The 23,454-nt window shown below is 40.8% G+C and overlaps 1 protein-coding gene across 1 annotated transcript in view; it reads left to right on the top strand.

Moving 5' to 3' along the window:
* Window positions 1–23,454, top strand: part of ASH1L (ASH1 like histone lysine methyltransferase) — a 155,310-nt gene that overhangs the window by 49,208 nt on the left and 82,648 nt on the right. The window contains exon 3 of the mRNA XM_073323624.1: window positions 10,942–15,637. Within this exon, the coding sequence (XP_073179725.1) occupies window positions 10,942–15,637 (4,696 nt within the window). The remainder of the gene's footprint in view (window positions 1–10,941; window positions 15,638–23,454) is intronic.

The following is a 23,454-nucleotide window of genomic DNA, read 5'->3' on the forward strand; positions in this document are numbered from 1 at the left end:
GTATTTCTTCACACAACGGACAGTCAACCTGTGCCAGAAGATGTTGTGAAGGCCAAGACCATAACAGGGTTCAAAAAAGAACTAGATAAATTCATGGAGGATAGGTCCATCAATGGCTATTAGCCAGGAAGGGCAGGAATGGTGTCCCTAGCCTCTGCTTGCCTGAAACTGGGAATGAGCAACAGGGGATGGATCACTTGATGATTACCTGTTCTGTTCATTCCCTCTGGAGCACCTGGCACTGGCCACTGTCAGAAGATAGGATACTGGGCTAGATGGACCTTTGGTCTGACCCAGTAAGGCCGTTCTTATAGAACTTCCCTAAATAATTCATAGAGTATATCTTTTAGAAAAATATCCAATTTTGATTTGAAAATTTTGAGTGATGGAGTAGCCATCATGACTTTTGGTAAATTGTTCCAATGGTTAATTACCCTCACTGTTAAAAATTAAAGCCTTATTTCCAGTCTGAATTTGTCTAGCCTGAACTTCCAGCCATTGGATCGTGTTATAACTTTCTCTGATCTATTGAAGAGCCCGTTATTATTTGTTCCCCACATAAATACTTTTAGACAGTAGTCAAGTCACTCCTTAATGTTCTCTTTGTTAGACTCAAAGAGCTCAATCTGTTTATCTTATAACTATAAGTAATGTTTTCTAATCCTTTAATCATTCTCTTCTCTGAGCCCTCTCCAATTTATGAACATCCTTCTTCAATTGTGGGCACCAGAACTGGACACACTATTCCAGCAGCAGTTGCACCAATATATAGAGGTAAAATAAACTCTCTGCTCCTACTCGAGATTCCCATTTATTCATTGCAGAATCACATTAGCTCTTTTGGCTACAGTGTCTCATTGGGAGCTCATGTTCACCTGATTATCCATCCTGACCCCCAAATCTTTTTCAGAGAAACTGCTTCCCAGGAAAGAGTTCCCCATCTGGTAAGTGTGGCCTTCATTCTTTGTTCCTAGATGTATACCTATACATTTAGCCGCATATTATTTGCTTGCACCAGTTTACCAAGAGATCTGGATTGCTCTGCATTAGTGACTTGTCCTCTTCATTATTTACCACTCCCCCATCTTTGTAATCTGAAATCATTATCAGTGATGATTTTATGTTTTCTTCCACGTCACTGATAAATGTTAAATAGCATAGGGCCAACAAATGATCCCTCTGGGACCTCACTGAAAGCACACCCGCTCGATGAGTATTCCCTGTTTACAATTGCATTTTGAGACCTATCAGTTAGCCAGTTTTTAATCCATTTAACATGTGCCATGGTAATTTTATGTTCTAGTTTTTTAATCAAAATGTCATGCGGTCCCAAGTCAAACACCGTACAGAAGTGTAAGTATATTATGTCAACGCTGTTACATTTTTTTGATGAAATCACAAGTTTGGAGGATAAAAAGGTATCAGGTTAGTTTGAAGGCTCTATTTTCCATGAGCGTACATGGATTTTCATTAATTACATTACCCCCTTTAAATCTTTAGTAATCAAGTCTCATGTCAGCTGCTCCACTATCTTGCTAGGAATTGATGTTAGGCTGAGAGGCCTATAATTACCCGGGTCATCCCATTTACCCTTTCTAAATATCGGCACAACACTAGCTTTCTTTCTGTCTTGTGGAACTTTCCCCTGTGCTGCGAGACTTACTGAAAATCAGCATCAACTGTCCAACAAGCTGCCCACCAGCTCTTTTAAACTCTTGGGTGCAAGTTATCTGGACCTGCTGATTTGAAAATATCTAACTTTATTAGTTTTTGTTTAATGTCTTCTGGAGATCCTAGTGGAATGGAAAGAATGTTACCACCCTATGATGAGACGAGATCTTCTGTTTTCCCCCAAATACAGAACAGAAATATTTATTGAATACTGCTGCCTTTTCTACATTATTATGGATAATTCTACCTTTTCCATCTAGTAATGGACCAATACCATTTTTAGGATTCTTTTTGTTCCCAATATATTTTAAAAATTCCTTCTTATTGTCCTTAACTCTGCTGGCCATAGATTCCTGCTTATGTCCTTTTGCTTTACCTGTCAGTTTTCTACAATTCCTGACTTCTGGTTTATATTCATTACTATCAACTTCCCTTTTCTTTCACATGTTTTTTTCCTATCTAATCAGTCTAGCTGTCTTTTTTTTATAGCTGCCTTAACTTCCCCTCTAAACCAGGTTGTTTTTTTAACCATCAGAGCCTTCTTCCTCAGTTGTGGGATTGTGGCTTTTGGGGCATCTAATAAAAAAATGTTCTTAAATTATTCCCAATTATCAGTCATATTTTTCTGATTAAATTCTTCTTCCCAGCTGATTTGGCTTATAATTGTTTTCAACTTTGTGAAATTGGCCCTATTAAAGCACCAAGTATTTATATTATTGATGTGGATTTTATTCTCCTTGCACTTTATAAATGTGATCAAGTCATGATCACTTGTACCTAAAAAAACAGGAGTACTTGTGGCACCTTAGAAACTAACAAATTTATTAGAGCATAAGCTTTCATGGGATACAGCCCACTTCATTGGATGCATAGAATGGAACATATAGTAAGAAGATAGATAGATATAGATATATACACACACACATACAGAGAAGGTGGAAGTTGCCATACAAACTGTAAAGGAGGACTTGTGGCACCTTAGAGACTAACCAATTTATTAGAGCATAAGCTTTCGTGAGCTACAGCTCACTTCCTCAGATGCATATCGTGGAAACTGCAGCAGGCTTTATATATACACAGAGAATATGAAACGATACCTATTCCCACCCCACTGTCCTGCTGGTAATAGCTTATCTAAAGTGATTTCCAGCACAAATGCAGGTTTTCTCACCCTCCACCCCCCCACACAAATTCACTCTCCTGCTGGTGATAGCCCATCCAAAGTGACAACTCTTTACACAATGTGCATGACAATCAAGCTGGGCTATTTCCTGCACTTTGTTGTCATGCACATTGTCCTGCACTTGATTGTCATGCACATTGTGTAAAGAGTTGTCACTTTGGATGGGCTATCACCAGCAGGAGAGTGAATTTGTGTGGGGGGGTGGAGGGTGAGAAAACCTGCATTTGTGCTGGAAATCACTTTAGATAAGCTATTACCAGCAGGACAGTGGGGTGGGAATAGGTATCGTTTCATATTCTCTGTGTATATATAAAGCCTGCTGCAGTTTCCACGATATGCATCTGAGGAAGTGAGCTGTAGCTCACGAAAGCTTATGCTCTAATAAATTGGTTAGTCTCTAAGGTGCCACAAGTCCTCCTTTTCTTTTTGCGAATACAGTCTAACACGGCTGTTACTCTGAAACCATACAAACTGTAAGAGGCTAATTAATTAAGATGAGCTATTGTCAGCAGGAGAAAAAAAACTTTTGTAGTGATAATCCAGATGGCCCATTTAGACAGTTGACAAGAAGGTGTGAGGATACTTAACATAGGGAAATAGATTCAATATGTGTAATGACCCAGCCACTCCCAGTCTCTATTCAAACCCAAATTAATGGTATCTAGTTTGCATATTAATTCAAGCTCAGCAGTTTCTTGTTGGAGTCTGGTTTTGAAGCTTTTCTGTTGCAAAATTGCCACCCTTAAATCTTTTACTGAGTGGCCAGAGAGGTTGAAGTGTTCTCCTACCAGTTTTTGAATGTTATGATTCCTGATGTCAGATTTGTGTCCATTTATTCTTTTGCATAGAGACTGTCCGGTTTGGCCAGTGTACATGGCAGAGGGACTATTTAACATTCCAATCATGCAAATCATCCCTTCAAATTTCAGTAATACCAACTAGAGTGAATTTATGCTCATAAATGAACAATTCCAGTTCATCTTGTTTGTTACCCAGGCTCCTATAATTTGATGAATAGGCAGTTAAAGATTTTTTTTCTCTTCATGTCCCTAGGTTGTTTGATTAATATTATTCTCAGCATCTCAGTATTTTTGTGCTGAATGCTCATATCCTCTGTCTTTTTACCCTCCACTTTTACTATTAGTTTAATGCCCACTTAACTATTCTAGTCAGTCTGTCTCCGAGAAAATAGCAGAGGCCATCCAAGCTATACATCTGCCTTTCACTATAGAAGGTGTACCAGTTTCCCACAAAACCAAAACCTTCCTCCCTACAACACTTACCAAGCCAGAATCTGCTATTGTCTATCTTCCTTTTTTCGTTTGTTTTTGTGTTTATACAGCATCTAACACAGGGGACTCTTAGGCGCTGCAATAATACAAATAATTAATGGGGCAGTGCCACTTCTTAACTTTTATTAATAATTTAGTGGCCCCTTCATCGCACTTACTTAAGGCTTTCGAAAGTTGAGGCGGGGGAGAGAAGAGGGATTCCAAAACAAAAAACTTGTTTCAAAAAACAGTTGTGGTTGCTAAGTAAGAACAATGTTACGTCATTTACAAAACTCGAGCAATTATTGGTAAAGAAAGAGAAGTTAAGTGTATCCTAAATCTTACACTCCTCACGTAAACATACATATTATTCTTATCAAGGATAATTAATTTTCATTGCTTGCTGTAGTTTAGTATTAGGTAATCATGCATGCTTATTGGACAGCTTCAGTGTGGACATCTCAGCATGATTTAAAGTTATTAAAAATAAAATAAAAGGGAAGAACATATAGGCATAAATGGCAGTCCCTAAACAAGACATCCAAGATAAGGTGTTTGTCTGTGAATGTCTCCTGTTAGCTCTCTTTAGTAAAGACCCTTAGTATTATACCTAGGTAATTTGTTAGTTAGATCAACAGGAAAATAAGAAATACTTCATTGAGTTATAAATCCCTATTTGCATCCATTAAAAACAGTGCAGACTTTTCAACCACAATATGCAACAAGAGGAAGTGAAATGCTAAATCAGCTGCATGTGGGCCAGCTTAGAACTGCAGAAACAAAAAAAAGGAAAGCAATAGTCTGGATCTAAATCTATAGGGCTGACAGTGAACCTCACCGAACAAACTATTGCACCTTTAAAATGCTTTACTCATTGAAAGCACACCCTACTACTGTGTGGTTGGTCAAACCAAGAGAAGTGAGCTTTGGATTACTCCTTTTCCATTTAAGGGAGCATATGCTTCCACACTGTTATTTTGGGAAATAAGAGTGGCACCTTGTTTAGTCTCCAAGGCTGTAGACAGATCATGGCTGCCCCCACAGCTGTCTATTTTGTGTGTGCAAAGGAAAAAAGCTCCTCTGAAATGTGAAGCCTCAGTACAATTTACATAAGATTGCAGCTGCCATGGAAAAGCTGGGCTCAATGCCAAACTGTTCTCTATATTACAAAAATCCTTCTAGCACTAGTAGCTTCCAAAGCAAACAACTGAGTAGTACCTGGAGGCATCAACCCTCTGAAACAGGAGGGCCTGGAGGGATCTGACCTAACAGGTTTTTGCTTTAGAAAGGACTTTAATCAAGAACACATCGCTGCTTTGTGGAAGACTGTTTGATTTCTGGAGTCACTTCTTGGGCCAGCAGGGCAGTGAGCATTGTGGAAAGTGACATTCAGCTACTGGGGCCTAATCTATGCAGAGAATTTTAGACAATTCTCCCACCCGTGATCTACCACAGGTACTAGCAAGGATCTAAAAATGTAATGTAGGCTGACCACAGACATATATACTGCCATGTTGTCTGACCTACTCTGAGCAATGTTTGATGACATGGTTATTTGTCTATACTAGCATTCACAACATTGCTGGAACTGTTGGAGTTGGACTGATACTGGATTAATAGTGGAAGACTTACCTAAATTATCAATGTAGAGACAGCCTGGGAGGCAGTTTGAAGACAGGTCTGCAACCAAGAGGTGGGAGGAAGTGGTAAATGAGTCTAGTTTCTTTGGTTTAGTATTGATGGGCAGTGAAGAGGTTAAAGTCTGCAACATTTCAGGAAAATCAGAAACTCTAATTGTGCCTCCAAAGATTATCTGTATATGTTTTAGGTGATGATTAAGATCGAAGTATTTGAAAATAGTAAAATATCTAGTTCTCCAGTTATTATCAGCTATATGTATCACTTTTGAATTCAAGGGTCAAAGGGCTGTCAGCAGCTTGCCTACAGTCCCCTCTTCTAAAATGAGGGAACTGTAGTTAATGGGAAGGAGGTTGGACTGTCAGTCCAGAAGCAGCTAGGATTAAAAATGTCCTAGCCACTGAGGCTACCAGATCTTTGAACTCAGGATGCTTTTTCACATTTGCTGTATTGTCACTGGTGGCTGGTCCCCCTTTACATCACCCCTCTGCTATCACTGTGACCCTTCAGGTGCCCATCCTCACTATCTCTTATCTATTATGTTTCTCATTAATCTTCCCTTCCTCCTTTTCCATTTCCACCTCCCTCTCACTTAGCTTCCCTTTAGGCACTCCTGTCTCTCACTCCTGCAACTTCTCCTTCCCACCACGCCCCTCTCACACTTCAACCCTAGTGCTCACACACAAACTCCTACCTTTTATAATATAAATTAAACAGTTTAAAACATATCTTCAAAGAAGACAACATTAAATTCATTAAGATGGTTGCAATACTTCCTATGCAATCATACAATCTTGCTATTGCAACCCTTGTCCTCCTCTCACATTCCCCATGCCCTTGTTCATCATCTTTAATCAAATTATAAGAACTTCAGGGCAGGACCCGTGTGTTTTTATGTGTCAGGAAGGCAATTTACCACACTTTTGGGTGCTGTGAAACAAATAAGTAATGAGTTATGAGAAACTAAATCATAAAAATAGATAATTGTTCAAACCTTAGTAATGGTATATGTTTATAAGCAGAAGGAGGACTCCCTTTGATGTTGAGAGATCTGTGAAGTGAAAAGCCTTATTACTTCAGCGGTATTCCCAGGTTCATCTAGGAACATTTTAGAAATCACTTTTTTAAATGATCAGAATTATTTAATTTTTTTTAATCCTAGCTTTATTTGAACACCAGACACTCTTGTTGCAGTAAAGAAGCTTTAGGGATTCAAAATATTTTGATTGGCTGAGCTCCTAAGTAATTGATAATGGAGAAAGGTGATGAAATATTGTCTTTGCAGTTCAGTTGACTGTTTACATAGTTCAGCAAGTTAATCAGTCAGACAATAGCATGTGAGTGATTTATTTTTATTTAGATAAATCACTTGATGTCACCAACCCTCAATTATTTAACATTCTAGAGCAGGGGTGGCCAACCTGTGGCTCTGGAGCCACATGCGGCTCTTCAGAAGTTAATATGTACCTCCTTGTATAGGCACTGACTCTGAGGCTGGAGCTAGAGGTGCCAACTTTCCAGTGTGCCGGGGGGGGGTGCTCACTGCTCAACCCCTGGCTTTCCCACAGGTCCTGCTCCCACTCCGCCCCTCCCTTGAGTCTGCAATGCCCTCGCTCCTCCCCCTCCCCCACAGAGTCTCCTACATGCCACAAAACAGCTGATCGGGAGGTGTGGGGAGGTGATGATTGGGGGGGCTGCTGGTGAGTGGGAGGTGCTAAGAGCCAGGGGTGAGGGGAGCTGATGGGGGGGCTGCTGACGTATTACTGTGGCTCTTTGGCAATGTACATTGGTAAATTCTGGCTCCTTCTCAGGCTCAGGTTGGCCACCCCTGTTCTAGAGAATATGGTAAACAAAGAGCTGTTCTGTTGATCCAGGTTATAAATGTTGCCTTTCATAATGGTTTGTAACTACACTAGCAGCCTATTGATATAGAAGGCTCCTAGGGAGACAAAATATTCTCAATATCAAGATGTCTCTGTTAACTGGATTTGTTTTATTTGATATCCAATGAACAAAATGAAATTGGTTTCCAAAACGTGTTTGTTAAACCAGATATTTTCTGTTAACGTACCTGTGATTAAGTGATTTTTTTTTTGAACTGTAAAATTCAAAATACTTGGTTTCCAAACTAGGACAGAGGCCTGGTTTCTCGAGTTGCAGGCAAAAATACAGATTTCTTCCAACCTCTTGTCTTTAATTCAGCAGTAGTTTCAGTTTATTTCTCTACACACACACACACACACACACGTTACATGTTACACGTTTGACAGTTATTGTCTGTGGGCTTGAAATATGCACTCACCCAGCATGAGGAAGAAGCTTTTCAGGGTGAGTGCCATCAATTTCTGCAGAATCTATGCTCATTTAAAAACAAAGCTTCAAGATCTTGACCACCCATCCCATCAAAGACTAGTTTGATCTGCATCTTTCTCCAAGAATATATTGCAGGCAGTCAAAACCTGAGCACATCCTTTGGGACTTGGTCCAAATTAGTACCTGACTTGAAGAGGACAGTTCGAGTTCTTATAGTTTGAAACAACTTTTCAAATGTGACCTGAGGGTAAACTAAGTGCAATGCTGTTTTCCTAAATCTGCCAACAGACACATGAAGTATTTACTGCTGCTTAGAGCTTTTTAACCTGGAACAAAATGAAAATTGATCAGCCTTCTCCATTTTCACTGCTGCTGTTCAGATCCTTTTTGGAAAATATTCCAGTTTTGTGAAACTGACAAGAATTAAATCAATTTTGCTACAGTGCTACTTGAGAAAGCTCTGAGTTGAACCGCAGTAGAGGCTAGCGCTGGAACTATTCACTGAGGAGCAGGATCTATAAGAGAGAGTTGGGAGAAGTGTAGTGTAGCTGAGGCACCTTTCTGAAGAAAACAAGAAGCCCTGGGTTTGAAGGAGGGACACACGCATATATAGAGAGAGAATGAGAATGTGCACCTTCTCCCTTCTGATGGTCAGAGAGTTTGCGATTTATCACTCTTGCTAGCCAAAGACTTTTACAAAATATGAAGCAAACTGAGCAGGGTCCTGGGACAGTATCTTGGTAAGATTTCTAGTATATTTCCATATCCCAGCAGTTCAGGGAGGCAGGGATTGCCTCTCATTTTGGTTTTGCCCCAGACAGTGAGGTCTCAAATATTTCACTGTCTAGTAAAACTTCCAAGCCCTATATATGGGAGCATGGGTGGGTGTAAGAGGGAAGAGATTGATAGGATACATTTGAAAAGAGAAGCACAGCATGTAAAGAGATATTGGAGAAGAAAGGAGAAACATGAAATATCGGGTAGGAGTCAGAGTCCACAAAGTAACAAAAGGGAAAGAAAGAGAGCTATAGGAGGAATGGAGAAAAAGAGAGACGGAAAAGAGGAAATAGACTATTGGCTAAAATTTTTGAAAATAGGAGCCAGAAATTAGGCTCCCAAGTGTCAGTGGACTGGGTCATAGGCAGTTAGGCCTAATGGTCAGAGTCCAAGTGCCAGAGACAAGGGGCAAGACAGAGTTGAAGTCAGGAATCAGAGTCGAGGGTCAGGACCAAAGTCAGAGCCCGAATGCAAGAGCCAGGGGTTGAGGTGGAGTCATAATCAAAGCCGAGGGTCAGAGCCGGATTACCAGGAGTCTGTGATGGCAGAAGCAGAGCTGGTTCTGAGATAGGAGCAAGCCTGGGTGCAGAACAGGGTCTGGGCTAGAGATGTGGAGGAGGAGGCTCGGAGAGACAAGCTTAGGGAGGCAGAGACCCATGGGCATGTGCATTGAGCAGCCAGAGGATAGCTGCTGCTCTTAGGTTTAAGAGCTGGCCTGCTGGCTTCCTCAGCCAATCAGGCAAAGTGGTCCATCAGGCAGCCTGGCTGGCTCATTAAGGTATCAGGAATACTGAGCAGATGTGGCTGAGGGCCTTACTCCTGACACCAAGTCCGTATATAGGTGCCTTAGTTATGGGATTTTCAAAAGTGCTTAAGTGAATTAGGAGCACAAATCCCATTGACTTTACATGAACATAGGAGCCTAAATTTAGACTCCTTTTTTTAATCAAAATTTTGGCTGCTGAAGAATACATAAAACAGTGGGTGAAGCCACATAAGAACATAAGCCAGGAAGGGAAAGAAGATCTATCAAAAGCATGAGACTGGAGTAAGTGAGACTGGTCAAAAAGGACACTGCTAATATATTACAATACACTCAATTAACATCACTGGTATATCTCAACAATTTTGTTTTGCAGTATTTGAGCAGCTCTATTGCTTGTCACCTCCTGTTCACCAAATAATATTAAATGAATTATGGTGACATTTAAATATATTCAACAAATATTTTTTCTGCTATTTGGCCAGCCCAAGTTAGTTTTGTAAAATTTATTAAATACAAAATTGATTGTCAATTAAGTACAGTAAAAATAAACAGTATACAATTTTTGTATTAATTAAAATGTCAGGGAGGATAGTGTTGGGTGGGCATGGTAGCACCAATATTTTTCACCCTGGGTAGTAGGCTTAATCTCAGGCCAGTAGGTATCAGGTAAGTTTCTTCAAGCCTTGTACTTACTACTTCATTACCTGATAATTATAAGGAATGAGTGTCCGTTCCTCCCCCAGCTCCCAATAGAAGTTAATACATCTCATGCATTTCTAGGGTCGCTATTGGAAGTGGTATATAAAAGATGAAAATCCTCTGTAAGGAAAAGGTTAATTTACTGGAACATCTCCAAAAGATTTAGTGATGTAATGGATTATTGTATTAGCGTAGCTTTTCACCTCTAGAGACTAGGTTTCAAATATGGTTTGAGCCACAGCAGCAAATAATTTTGGTAGTCTGTAGTCCTCATTTTTCCAGTGCACAAACCACCATGCAGTTTGGTATATTTTAGCGCAGTTAGCAATCTGCTGTGATGAAAGCCCATCACCATTCCAATCAGTAGAAGAGATTAAATTACTTGGACTGGGTGCTGCGAAGGTGTGTGGGTGATAGTTGTTTTATAAAAGCCTGTACATGTCCACTGAAATGTGTTCTTTTAAAAATGATACAGTCCATTGAGATGCAACTCTCATTCACAGTGATCCCTTATCAAACAAGCAGTGATTAATTACATCAACACTATAGGGTAGTATGATTAGAGAAAATTTACTTTTGTTTTTATTTGGTTTCTAAAGTATTTTTCTTATTTAAACTTTTAGGACCCTTCAAAGTTTTGCAAGAAATCTGGAGAAATTGCAACAGTTGAATTCCGTGCTGAGGAAGACATACAAGGAGAAACAAGTCCTGTATCAAAGAAGCTTTCTCCACTACCCACTGAAATGACAGATTATGTAACGTCAGCTCCTTCTACTCTTGTTGGTAGCCGTGATCCTGACTTGAAGGATAGAGCACAAGTTAATGGAGCAACAACTGTAACAGAAAAATTGGCTCAACTTATTGCAATTTGCCCCCCCTCAAAGTCTTCCAAAACAAAGCAGAAGAAGCCAGGAACTGGAACTGTATCTGGGTTGGTTAAAAACTCTGGGAAGAAGCTACCAGGAACTGGAACTGCAGCTGGACTGGTTAACAAGGACTTAGTAAAGAAATTGCCAGGAACTAGCATTGCTGCTGGATTGGTTAACAAGGACTCAGGGAAGAAGCCACTGGGGACTGGCACTGCAGCCATATTGGTTAACAAAGACTCTGGGAAGAAGCCACCAGGGATTGGCTCTTTAGCTGGAGTGATTAACAAGGACTCTGGAAAGAGGCCACCAGGGATTGGCACTCCATCTGGATTAATTAACAAGGATTCTGGGAAGAAGCAGCCAGTGACTAACTCTGTGGCTGGATTAGTTAATAAGGACTCTGGGAAGAAACCACCAGGGATTGGCACCCCAACAGGATTGGTTAACAAGGAGCTGGTGAAGAAGTCATTGGGGATTGGCACCCCAGTGGGATTGATTAACAAGGAGTCGGGGAAGAAGCTGCTGGGGATTGTTACCCCATCGGGATTGGTAAACAAGGAGTTGGGGAAGAAGCTGGTGGGAATTAGCACCCCAGCAGGATTGATTAACAAAGACTCTGGAAAGAAGCTGCTAGGGATTGGCACCCCAGTGGGACTGGTTAACAAAGACTCTGGGAAGAAACTGCTGGGAATTGGCACTTCAGCAGGATTGATTAACAAGGACTCTGGAAGTCTGAAAGCTGATTCTCTCTGTCCTGCCTCAGAGCCCTTCAAGCTTTCTTGCAGTACAAACCTCAATAATCTTGAAAGCCATGAGACTACAGATTTACTGAAAGATAATATCAGCAGTAAAACTTTTGAGAAACATATTATAAGACAGAATAAAGACAATATCTTGGAAAAGATTTCAGTTCGAAAAGAGGTTGCTGGTATAGACAAAGAAATATTTAATGAAGGAACCTGTATTCAACAGGACAGTTTCCAATGCAATGAAAAGGGGACTTATGAAACATCTAAGCATGAAAAGCAGCTTCCAGTATATTGCACTTCACCAGACTTCAGGACAGGAGGAGCTTCAGATGTATCTACAGCAAAGTCCCCATTTAGTGCTGTCGGAGAGGGAAACCTCCCATCACCCTCACCCACAGTATCTGTTACTACCTTAAACAGGAGCCCCACAGCAACCTCCTCTCCGTTAGCTTCAAATCCATCACATATAAGTACCACCACAGCAGATCTCTTAGAAGGAATTTCTGAGCAGATTGGGAAGACTCAGTTTTCTTCTGACAGTACACTTCTGAACCTGAATAGATCATCGAATCACAGTCTGAGCACTGATTTTAAAGGTGTGGATAAAGAATTAAATGATTCAAAAGCCACACACACAGACACCACAAGAACTAATCCTTCCATAGGGAAAAAAAACAGTCTGACAACTGAATCAAATGTTCATGCTACAATCACCTCTTCAGTGGTTAGCTTCACAAGTTTGTTTAATACCAAACAGTTTCTAAAGATTGGTGCAATAACTGCATCAGGGAAACCTTGCCAAGGAGCTGAGGACCTGAGTGCTACTCAGTCAAAGTCTTTAAAGAAAAGAAAAGGAAGGAAACCACGATGGACTAAAGTGGTGTCTAGAAACATATGTCGGCCTCCAAAGGGTCTAGAATTAGAAAGGTCAGAGCTTTTTAAAAACATTTCATGCACTGCACTATCAAACAGTAGTCTGGAGCAGGCTAAGTTCTTGAAAAATATAGGGTCAACTTCATTTATAGAGCATGAATTTGTCAAACATCAGTTGCCAAAACTGAGCAAATCTAGCAGCGGACAGTCTCTTGCTCTGTTAACTGAAGCTGACAAACAGACTCAAAAATTCTATAGTACTCACAAACAGCCCTCCAGTGTGTGTGTGTCAAGTGACATCTTACCAGAAATTTATAAGCCCAAAAGAGGAAGGCCTAAATCAAAGGAGATGCCCCAGCTGGAAGGTCCCCCAAAGAGAACCCTAAAAATTCCAGCATCAAAAGTCTTCTCAGTGCAGTCAAAGGAAGAGCAAGAGCCTCCTATTCTGCAGCCAGAGATAGAAATTCCCTCCCTAAAACAAAGCTTAACAGGACAGACTTTTCCTAAGAAGAGAGGGAGACCTAAAAGACAGATCAGATCAGCTGTTAAAATGAAACCACCTATTCTGTCTGTGGCATCTTTTGTTGCTACAGATAATTCAAACAAAATGGAATCTGAAAGTGATCAGCAATGTAGTGGGGATTTTTTTGGGAGGAAGGACCAGGTCAGCGGTCCAGAGGAAGCTCAGAAAACTCTGTGTAGCATGAGAGACGTTGAGGTAGAATCAGATAGAAAAGTTACCAAGAGAAGTAATGGGCAATTAATGAAAACAATTATCCGAAAAATAAACAAAATGAAAACTTTGAAGCGAAAAAAGCTTTTGAATCAAATCCTCTCTAGCACAGTGGAGCCAAATAACAAAGGGAAAGTGCAATCAAAACTCCACAATACAGTGTCAACTCTTGCTGCCACATTTGGTTCAAAATTAGGCCAGCAGATAAATGTCAGCAAGAAAGGAACCATTTACATAGGAAAGAGAAGAGGTAGGAAACCTAAAGCTGTCCTAAATGGTATTTTAACTAGTAATTCTGCCAGTTTAACTGTTCTTGAGAATACTACCCAGCAAACAGCGGGGACAATACTGGGACAAGTACTTCCTCCTTTGCTGCCTTCAGCAGCTAATAATTCAGAGGTTCTTCCATCTCCAGTGTGCTCTCAGTCTTCTGCAGCAAGTGGGGGGCAGAGCCCTGTCAGCAGTGATGCAGGATTTGTTGAGCCCAGTTCAGTGCCATATTTACATATACATTCCAGACAAGGAAGTGTAGTTCAGACCCTTGCAATGAAAAAGGCCTCCAAAGGAAGGAGGAGATTATCTCCTCCTACTTTATTGCCGAGCTCTCCTTCTCACTTAAGTGAACTGACATCTCTGAAGGAAGCCACTCCTTCACCAATTAGTGAGTCTCACAGCGATGAGACAGTTCCCAGTGACAGTGGAATAGGAACAGATAATAACAGTACTTCAGACCGAGCAGAGAAATTCTGTGGGCAGAAGAAGAAAAGACATTCATTTGAACATGTTTCCCTCATTTCCCCTGAAACCTCAACAGTTTTAAGTAGCCTAAAAGAAAAACATAAACATAAATGTAAGCGTAGGGGTCATGATTACCTCAGCTACGACAAAATGAAAAGACAGAAGCGAAAAAGGAAAAAGAAATATCCTCAGCTCCGAGGTAGGCAAGACCCTGATTTTCTTGCTGAGTTAGAGGAACTAATAAGTCGTTTGAGTGAAATTAGAATAACCCACAGAAGTCATCATTTTATACCCCGAGACCTACTGCCTACTATTTTTAGGATAAACTTTAATAGCTTCTATACTCATCCAACGTTTCCTTTAGATCCTTTGCACTACATTCGAAAACCTGATTTAAAGAAGAAGAGAGGCAGACCCCCCAAGATGCGGGAGGCTATGGCAGAAATGCCTTTTATGCATAGTCTTAGTTTTCCTCTTTCCAGTACTGGATTCTATCCCTCTTATGGCATGCCTTATTCTCCTTCTCCCCTTGCAGCTGCTCCAATAGGATTAGGTTATTATGGAAGGTATCCTCCAACTCTTTATCCTCCACCACCTTCTCCTTCTTTTACTACCCCACTGCCACCACCTTCTTACATGCATACAGGCCATTTGCTTCTTAACCCTGCCAAATACCACAAGAAGAAGCATAAGCTTCTACGTCAAGAAGCCTTCCTCACAACTAGCAGGACTCCACTCCTCTCTATGAGCACCTACCCCAGTGTTCCACCTGAAATGGCCTATGGCTGGATGCTTGAACATAAACACAGACATCGTCATAAACATAGAGAACATCGTTCTTCAGAGCAACCACAGGTTTCCATGGACACTATAACAGCTAACAGCTCTTCCAGAACAGTCCTGGAATCCTTGAAGCGCTACAGATTTGGGAAGGAGGCTATTGGTGAGAGATATAAACATAAAGAGAAACACAGATGTCATATGTCTTGTCCACACCTTTCACCTTCAAAGGGTTTGCTAAGCAGAGAGGAACAGTGGGTAAGGAGAGAGCCTTCGGAGTCCAATTCCTTAGCATTGGGATTACAGACACCATTACAGATAGACTGTTCTGAAAACTCTGCAGGTCTGTCCTTGGGAGGATTTACCCCTAGCTCTGAGCCAGCTACCAGTGATGAACACACAAATCTTTTCACAAGTGCAATAGGCAGCTGCAGAGTCACTAACTCTACCAGCACTAATGGACGTAAAAAATTAACTGACGGCCCTGGACTCTTCAGTGTACAGGAGGCTTCACTCAGCCGACCTCTCAGAAAGGACCCATTGCCTTCTATTGAAAAGGCACTACAGCCACTGTCAGGTAGGAGAGCTTTTTATGCTACCTCCCTTCTTGTTGATGGTATTACTATATTATTGTATTCCATATCTAATAAAATATTTTTAAAAGGTTTGGTGGCAAAAGTTACATTGGCTTATAAAAATTTTCCTATATTAGGAATCTACACCTCTACCCCGATATAACGCTGTCCTTGGGAGCCAAAAAATCTTACCGGGTTATAGGTGAAACCACATTATATCGAACTTGCTTTGATCCACCAGAGCGCGCAGCCCCACGCCCCCCCGGAGCACTGCTTTACCATGTTATATCCGAATTAGTGTTATATTGGGTCATGTTATATCTGGGTAGAGGTGTGCCAGTATAATGGGGTTCTGAAATGCTGTTTGTCACTTTGAGCATCTCCACTGGTTTGGAATACTGTCCTATACAGTACTGGAAACTGTGTATTGTACTGTCTTATGCATGGAGACACTATCAAGATTACCTAAGTGGAATTTCACACAATCCTTTATTACTGTTTTGCTTAACAATACTATCATTATGATTAAGGATGCACTTCCATTATAAGCTCCTATTTTTGATCACTTTAACTTTCTGGGGAAATAGTTCTTTGGATTGAAATTTCTCGTGCTTCATTCTAGTCTAAAAGTAAAGTGTGTTGGTTTTTTTGTGTTTGTTTAATTTGGTAAAATTTTATTTGGCTGGTTTTGAGCTAGCCAGTAATATGCTTTTTTGCCCCCATGCTGTAAGAAAATGTTCAGATTTTTCTTTACTCTTAATAACTCAGTTCCGTTTTTAAAGTATGGTAATAGTCAGAAAAGTAACTATATAAAATTAGTACCTTTTTGTACAACAGATCCTGTATCCTTTTGTGTTCATAAATCATATCTACTTGCTTAACCAAATAAAATATTTTTTTCTGTTTTACTCTCCATGGTACTATAGAGTCAATGCAGTTATGGGAGAGTCAGCTGGATTCTTTAATACTCTGTGCATCGACAGAATTGTTAACTAAATTCCATTGCAGAATCTTTATTACTCGTGACTAGGCAGTTGGTGTGCTTTGACTGCTGCTTATCATAATAAAGTCTCGGTTACTTTGTGCTTCCATCTGTTTTTTGTATCCACCTGTTGTGTCTCATATTATATTTAGGCGTTGTCTTCACTGGACTTTTGTTGGTAAAACTTCTGTCATTCAGGGATATGATTAAAAACACCCCCCGAACGACAAAAGTTTTACTGACGAAAAGCACCGGTGTGAACAGCACTTTGTCAGCAGGAGAGCTCTTCTGCTGACAAAGCTATCGCCTCTCATTGGGGGTGGAATTTTTTTGTTGGAAGGAGAGCTCTCTCCTGCCAACAAAGAGCGACTGCACTGCGCATCTTTTAGCAGCATGGCTGTAGTGGCACAGCTGTGTCGCCAAAAGATGCATAGTGTAGACATAGCCTTAAATTGTAAACTCTTTGGGACAGGGACTTCATTTGGTTACATGTTTACCGTGCTTACTACAATGCAGCCTAGATGCCTGACTGGGGCCTCTAGACCAGAGGTGGGCACACTACAGCCCGTGGGCCACATCCAGCCCACAGGACCCTCCTGCCTGGCCCCTGAGCTCCTGGCCTGGAAGGCTAGTCCCCAGTCCCTCCCCCGCTGTTCCCCCTTCCCCGCAGCCTCAGGGTGCCACTGGCACAATGCTCTGCGTGGCCGGGCAGCACAGTTGCAGAGCTGTGGCCTGACCCGTGCTCAGGGCTGTGCGGCTGTAGTGCCGCTAGCCATCGGTGCTCCAGGCAGGTAAGTATCTCTAGGTAAGGGGGCAGGGGGTGGAGGGGTTGGATAGGGAGCAGGGGAGTTCAGGGTGGTGGTCAGGGGGCGGGGGTATGGATAAGGGTCGGAGCGGTCAGAGGGTGGAGAACAGGGGCCTAGATGGGGCAGGGGTCCCGGGGGGGGGCAGTCAGGAATGAGATGGGGGGTTGGATGGGGTGGTGGGGGGCAGTCAGGGGTGGGGAGTCCGGGGGTGGTCAAGGGACAGGGAGCAGGGGGTGGTGGATGGGGCAGGAGTCCCAGTGGGGGGCCGTCAGGGGACAGGGAACGGGGGTGTTGGATGGGGCAGGAGTCCCGGGAGAACCGTCAGGGGGCGAGAAGTTGGGGGGGTCAGATAGGAGGCGGGGACTGGGCCACGCCTGGCTGTTTGGGGAGACACAGCCTCCCCTAACCAGCCCTCCATACAATTTTGGAAACCCGATGTAGCCCTCAGGCCAAAAAGTTTGCCCGCCCCTGCTCTAGATACTATTGCAAAATGATAACAGTAATAATGATGGTGATGCATGAATCAGGAAGAATACATCTTAATATTAATATTCCAGGTTGGTTTGCATAACTGATAAGTTATCTAACTATATTTTTACTTATAACTTGAGCAAAGTTGAAGTGAAAGCTAACATGAGACAATAAACAGAGAATCCCGTGATGGCATTTTTACTGAATTACAGTTCAGAATATACGTGTACACTACAATTTTCAAACCTGTTTACAATGGTGTTGTAGCCGTGTTGGTTCCAGGATATGAGAGACACAAGGTAGGTAAGGTTTCAGAGTAGCAGCCATGTTAGTCTGTATTCGCAAAAAGAAAAGGAGTACTTGTGGCACCTTAGAGACTAACCAATTTATTTGAGCATGAGCTTTGTAGGAGGTCACTTGAGATGGTGAGTGGGCAATAAGGGTTAGATTGGTTTCAGAGTAACAGCCATGTTAGTCTGTATTCGCAAAAAGAAAAGGAGGACTTGTGGCACCTTAGAGACTAACCAATTTATTTGAGCATGAGCTTTCGTGAGCTACAGCAGATGAAAGCTCATGCTCAAATAAATTGGTTAGTCTCTAAGGTGCCACAAGTACTCCTTTTCTTTTTAAGGGTTAGATTGTTATGCAAAAGAGACTTGAAGTGAGCCATTAAGGGATACCAGGCAGGTGTGTGTTACAGATAATTGTAATGAGCCATGAAACCAGGGTCCCCATTAAGTCCATGGTTTTTAGTGTCCAGCAGCATTATGAACTTAAGTTCCCAGAGTTAGGTTTTGAAGGTGGTGGTGTGCAGGCTTACTCTGAGGGTGAATATTGAAAGATCAGATATGGAGTGATCACTTTGTGAAAAGTTTTTGCCTACAGGTGATATTTTCTGTCTTATTATCTGTCTCTTTTCTAATGGTTCCTAACATCGTTAGCATTTTTGACTGCCACTGCACATTGAGAAGATGTTTTCAGAGAACTATCCACAATGACTCCAAAATCTCTCTTAAGTGGTAACTGCTAATTTAAACCCCATCATTTTGGATGTATAGTTGGGATTATTTTTTCAAATGTCCATTACTTGGCATTTATTAACATTGAATTTCTTCTGCCATTTTGTTGTCCAGTCATCCAGTTTTGAGAGTAAGCTTTAGATTTAATTATTTTGAGTAATTTAGTATTGTCTGCCAACTTTGCCACCTCACTTTTTACCCCTTTTTCCAGATTATTTATGAATATGTTAAAGAGCACAGGTCCCAGTACAGAGCCTTGGGGGACCTCGATATTTACCTTTCTCCGCTATGGAAAACTGACCATTTATTCTTAACATTTGTTTTCTATCTTTTAACCAGTTACTGGTCCATGAGAGGACCTTTCCTCTCACCCCATGACTGCCTACTTTGCTTAAGAGCCTTTGGTGTAGGACCTTGTCAAAGACTTTATGAAAGTCCAAGTACACTGTGTCGAATAGATCACTCTTGTCCCCTTGTTTGCTGACCCCCTCAAATAATTTTAATAGGTTGGTGAGTTGATGTAGGTGCGGTGATGGGTGATGTAGATGCACCCACATAAACAGATTGGATGTACCACTTTAGATGGTAGAGCAGTGGTCACGATGTGTTTGTTGACCACATGTCTGTAAATTTAACTTGTAAAGAAGATTGCCTCAAGCTAAACTCCTTATTATCTCTAATCTGGAGAAAATGTAGAAGCACAAAAACAAGATATGTCTCATCTTCAGGTGCTGGGATAGAAAGCACCTTGTTTTCCAGTACTGGATAGAAAACAGAGACTGTTATATTAGCTAGAGCAACCTTTCAAGTTTTCTAACAAGAAACTACTCAAACAGACAGACATTCTTTTGAAGCTGCTTGTAAACATCACAAGCTGCAAGAGCTCCAGTGTGTTCTAAACTTCTGTCTCTAAGGTAAAAATGGAAAACTGATTAAACAAAGGATCCATTTGATTGGTCTCTCCAGAATCCAGGATCCACTTAAAGCTACAACCATCGCTAATCAGCTGCCTGAAAATGAAATGAACATCACAGCTTTAGATGTACCAGCAAAGGCCATTATGAATAGTGTAAGTAATTGGGCCCTTGCAGCGCCATTATGAACTGGTGTACTGGAAGAGATTCCCTCTTGAAGGAGTCATGGAGAATGCAGTTAGGCCCAAGTAGCATATAGTCAGCCTGAAATATTGCCAATGGGCAGGAAGAGGCAAATTAGATTTCTCATGTATTTCAGGAATAGAAAGTTGGCTTTCATATGAAGAAAGGCATCAACAGGTACAGCATGTAAAGGAATAGAGTAGTGATTAATCATAACTTAGTTAAATATTTACTACACAAGTATATATAGAACACATGTTGGGATAGTGACATTAAGGTTTTTTAAATTGTCAATGGAACTATTTCTTTTATACCTCCTCCTGTAAAAGACAGTTGCCTTAGTTATGAGTAAAATGATATAGTCTCCCTGGAAGTGAAAAACTATATAAACTTATTTTAATGACTTCATAGCTTTTCTATACATAAAAATAGCATAACTTCAAAATCTCGTATATCTTGCCCTTCTACAGCTATAAAAGTGCTGTGTGTGCCACTGGAAAGGGAAGGTTTCAGAGTAGCAGCTGTGTTAGTCTGTATTCGCAAAAAGAACAGGAGTACTTGTGGCACCTTAGAGACTAACAAATTTATTTGCACATAAGCTCACTTCATCGGATGCTCACGAAAGCTTATGCTCAAATATATTTGTTAGTCTCTAAGGTGCCACAAGTACTCCTGTTCTTTTTGGAAAGGGAAGATTTTCATCTTTCCAGTGATATAAAGCTCTCATTTCTAGCTCTGCTGGGACAAAATATTAGCTCTTATACCCGTCACAACTTCAGGACTGAATATTGTCCATTATGGGACTTGGGAGGGTGGAGGCGGGATTCCACATTTGGAAGGAAAAAAACTAGTCATTTGTTTGGGAGGTTGAAATTTTTAAAATGGTGGCTGTTTGAAGCTGCTCAGAAGCTTGAAATGTTAGGATAAAGAAAGGTTTCAGAGTAACAGCCGTGTTAGTCTGTATTCGCAAAAAGAAAAGGAGTACTTGTGGCACCTCCACTCCATACGGCTAAATGCAGTGCCTTGCATAATGACAGGTTTCAGAGTAACAGCCGTGTTAGTCTGTATTCGCAAAAAGAAAAGGAGTACTTACAAGTACTCCTTTTCTTTTTGCGAATACAGACTAACACGGCTGTTACTCTGAAACTAACACGGCTGTTACTCTGAAACCTGTCATTAGGCAAGGCACTGCATTTAGCTGTATGGAGTGGAGGTGCCACAAGTACTCCTTTTCTTTTTGAGGATAAAGAAAGTTTCTATGCAGTGGTGCACGCTTCTGCACAATTAGTGAAAGAGAGAGTGCATTTAAGGAGTCTTGCTTACTTGCACATATAATATGTTGAAAAAGTAATATGTGATCCCTATAATAAAAGACTACATTGTAATACATATATATGGAGGGCAGAGTTAAGGTTGCACAGGCAACTTTAATATTGTTGATTCTTGTCTTTTGAATACTGTGCTATGCAGTATAGAAGTGCTTCCTTTTCTGCCTCCAGCAAGGAACAAAATTGTGGTAATTTTTAAAAAAAAAAATGAAAAAGGTAGCAAATGGAGTCTTAGGCTAGCAAAAGTCAAAGCTCGTTGCATAGATGTGTCTCATCATTGGTTCTTAAGTCGTGGAAAATAATTTTTAAAGAAAGGGCAATAGAAATATGATTGTGTGTGTTTCATGCCAATGATAGGGGATATTTTTATCTTCTATTTATATTTATATTTTAGCTCACTGGGTTGCTGTCTTGCAGGAATTATATTAGGATTAGCTGTTAGTCTCTGTGTTTGTTTAAAAAGTATATCTGAGTAAATTATATTAATTGTTTGAAGCATGTGTTTGTGTTATGACTCAGTGATCCAATTTAACCCATGTAAAATGCCAGATACCATGATGATTGGTAGTGTATTCATGTGTAATAATAATAATTGTGACTTTCCTAGCTCTATATTTCAGTTTATTAAAAATATTTTAGTTACACAGGAACTAACCTTATGTAGCTCTTCCTGCTATTTATGAAGAAAGCTCCAAAATGCTAAGTCATCAAGGGGTTAAGTTTAAATATGAGGAGTAGAAAACTAGTTGTGGTAGTTAGTGCAGTTCTGGGAATTTCCTGAGGAATTCCATTATGGTGAATGATCTGACTTGGGTTTTATGAGAAACAGTCTAATTAGAGGAAAAGTAGAGACATTTTAGGTTAAAACCTGCTGGTGCAGGCTCTGAATCACCCTCTGTCTTGTAGTGCATATAATTGGTGAGTCAGATTAAATGTATTGCTTTCAGTAAGTGTATTTCCCACAATTGGAACCAGCTGTTTTTATTGTTGAACCAGCTTTTAGCTCAGCATTCAGCTCATTCACAAGAAGCTTCTAGTGCTGCATATCAGCAGTGTGACACAGCAAAGGCCTTAAGAACTGCATCTAGGAACAAGCTCGATAATCAGAGTTTTATGAAAAGATCAGTGTCAGTTTCATGTTGCTTTTGCCTTTTTTACCATCACAGGAGTATGATTCTGAAACACCAAGTATTCATAAAAAGCTCAGATTTGTATACAGTACACTTTAGAGACAATAAGGTGGAAGGAAGGGAAAACCTCTGGTACAGTAAAGGGAGTTCATTTTATTAAAGCAGATGTAAATTATGTGCCACAGTGGAGAGAAGATTGAATCAGAGCAGTTAAAATGACTGGTAGGAAGTGAGAATAATAGCAGGGAATGCCTTCTAAAATTGTAGTAAATGGTCATTGGGGCCAACCACAATATTGTATTTTAGACTATCCACTCCATATGGTGTAATTCCTACTGGAATAGTCTTTTCATCAATCATACAAGGTTTGTGTCCATCCTTTGAAGCTATTAACAGGTGTTTTCATCATTCTGGGATGTTACTGATACCATAAGTCTTATAGGATATCTAGTATCAGTGGCATCACAGATACATGCATTCTGGGACAACTAGTAAACCAGGAAGTGTCAGGATTTCACAGAGGATAAAAAGAAGTTTTCAAAAGGTAAGTTAAAGCTTTTTGTTATACACTGCTTTCTTTCTGTGGTTAGCAGAAACATTCAGCACATAAACCCATACTAACTCAAAAATCACCAGTCCTTTGCAGTTCACCTTTAAATGACAAGACTAGAGTATGGCTTGGACAGTAAGGCTGTGTCTCCACTGCAGTCAAACACCCACAGCTGGCCCATGTTATCTGAGTCGGGCTTGTGGGACTTGGGCTACTGGGCTGTAAAATTGCGGTGTAAACACTCTGGCTGGAGCCTGGGCTCTTGGACCCTTTGTGGGGTATGCCATACCCTAAGGATATGTCTACACTGCAGTATAAACCTTCAGGTTAGTAAAACTCAAGTTATCAGATCTTGGGTTTGTTAATCTAGGATTTGAGTGTCTATACTAATTTGTAACCTCAGATTAGGAGTTGTTGAACCCTACGTCCCAACTGG

This window comes from Lepidochelys kempii, chromosome 24, assembly GCF_965140265.1.
Source record: "Lepidochelys kempii isolate rLepKem1 chromosome 24, rLepKem1.hap2, whole genome shotgun sequence".
Lineage (NCBI taxonomy): Eukaryota > Metazoa > Chordata > Testudines > Cheloniidae > Lepidochelys > Lepidochelys kempii.